At 50.7% G+C, this 1,904-nt stretch overlaps 1 protein-coding gene across 10 annotated transcripts in view; it reads right to left on the reverse strand.

Annotated features, from left to right (window-relative positions):
• LOC103759660 (histone-lysine N-methyltransferase EHMT1) overlaps positions 1-1,904 on the reverse strand; it is a 110,627-nt gene that overhangs the window by 27,742 nt on the left and 80,981 nt on the right. For all 10 annotated transcript variants that reach the window (XM_029960499.1, XM_029960498.1, XM_029960496.1 and 7 more), the window contains one exon: positions 1,615-1,695. In XM_029960499.1, the coding sequence (XP_029816359.1) occupies positions 1,615-1,695 (81 nt within the window). The remainder of the gene's footprint in view (positions 1-1,614; positions 1,696-1,904) is intronic.

The raw sequence follows: 1,904 nt of genomic DNA on the forward strand, positions 1-1,904 counted from the left end.
GTTAGAAAATGGCAACAAGGAACCTGCCTTGCACCTGAAGAGCCTGGCAGGGCTGGGAGGGACCCAGGGGAACTGAGCTCTACAGACCATCCCCCTCCCTGAGCCAGGCACAGGGAGGCACAGACTAATCATGCAGCAAATACTCAGCCACAGTTATGAATCTAAACAGAGTTTGGGTTTTGCCTTAAAAAAATACAGTTGTCTGAGGCGGGGTTTCAAAGTCAACATCAGAATGGGGAATGAGGCACCACGACCCTGTCAGGCAGCCTTCAAGGCATCCATCACACAATTCATGTTCAAACTGAAATTCTCTGCTCCTGATGCTTATCCAGCTCCCATCAAAGCCTAGGAAAAACCCCCTGCTACCACTAACAGCAGCTGGATCAGGCCCTACCTCCATAGGCAGCTGCACCACGGGCTGTTCCCACAGTGAGGGAAGAGAAATGCTGCCCCATAACCGCCCCAAGTGAGGGCTCACCACGTGGCTTTACCCCAATTGCATCACACAGCTTGTGGGGGAGAGGTTTGTGCTTGAGCCAGTCCCTGCCTGGGGAACTGACTGACTCACCAGAGCACAAACCACCAACCAGGATGGGAGATATGACCTGGGAGGTTGGACTGAGCACAAACTCAACCCTTGGTTTGGGCTAAAGCTACAGACTGGCCTCAGCTACCCAGAGAAAGGGGCAGCTGCACAGCCCCTGCTCCTCGCTCCTCTCTGGCTCCTGGAGTGTCAGAGCACGAGGAACAAGACCCTAAAGAGCTTCCACAATTCATTTGGTGTATTTTGTAATTATGGTTCTACCTTCAGCTCAAAACATCAAGAAAATGAAGCCAAGAATTTTCTCAAGGTGAGTGAAGAGTTGGGGTGCCTTAAATGCTGGCTCCTCAACTTGAGAGGCTGTGGAGAGGGAGCAAAGTTCTTAAGTAAAGGAGGGGGGTGAGGGACAGAGACAAACAATGAACAGCAATTCAAATAGAAAAATCATCAGGTTCTCTTCACCAGCTATCTAAAAAAAAAACAGAAATCCCCAGCAGCAGCTGAAGGTCTTGACCTCGTGTTACACAAGCAACCTCCCAGGGAGAGCATCTGTCTGTCTATCTGTCTGTGTGCTATTTGTAAGTCTCCCTGGTAAGAGCTGCTCATCTGGAGTGAGGTGGATGTCAGATCAGTGTGAATTTAGGCTGTGGGCTGGGCCAATGGCTTTGGGAACAACTCCACCTGAGCTCCAAAAAGCCCTGCAGAGCTTCAGGTTGGTAAGGAAGCATTGCTGGCTCCTACCACTTGCCGACTGTGCATCTGAAGAATTCAAGCACCCTTAAATGCCTTAAATGCTTCCACCAACATTCAAATGATTAAAAGCAGTCAACACTTTGTTGAAAACAACAAAAGCTCATTAGTTAGCATCAGAAGGCAATTAAATGTACCACAGATCAGGGTTAAGCACCTTGTGGAAAACAATACTGTGTGTGTGGGTGGTTTCAGAGAGTGAGTTTTGTCAAGGAGCCGTGAAACTGCACCTCTTTGCTCTCTCTCTTTCTGGCAGCAGTGCAAAGGGGAAATTATTATCAACAGGCCACAGGCTGAAAGACACATTAAGCAGCCCAGCTTACCAAGTCAGACTCGTCTCCATCCTCCTCCTCCTCCCCAGACTCTACAGACTCTTGTTCCTCCTCAGACTCGCCATCATCGATCTGCAACCACCATTTGCCCAAGAGCAGAACGGGTCAGTCAGGTCGGGTCTCTCAAAGTAGGGCATCCCCCACCATCCTGCTGTGCCCCCCACCCATCAGAGCATCCCTCACCATCCTGCTGTGCCCCCGATCCATCAGGGCATCCCCTCACCATCCTGATATGCCTCCCCCCAGCAGGGCATCCCCCACCATCCTGCTGTGCCCAGGAT

This window comes from Manacus vitellinus, unplaced genomic scaffold (genome assembly GCF_001715985.3).
Source record: "Manacus vitellinus isolate BGI_N305 unplaced genomic scaffold, ASM171598v3 scaffold_27_pilon, whole genome shotgun sequence".
In the NCBI taxonomy this organism is placed as follows: Eukaryota; Metazoa; Chordata; class Aves; order Passeriformes; family Pipridae; genus Manacus; species Manacus vitellinus.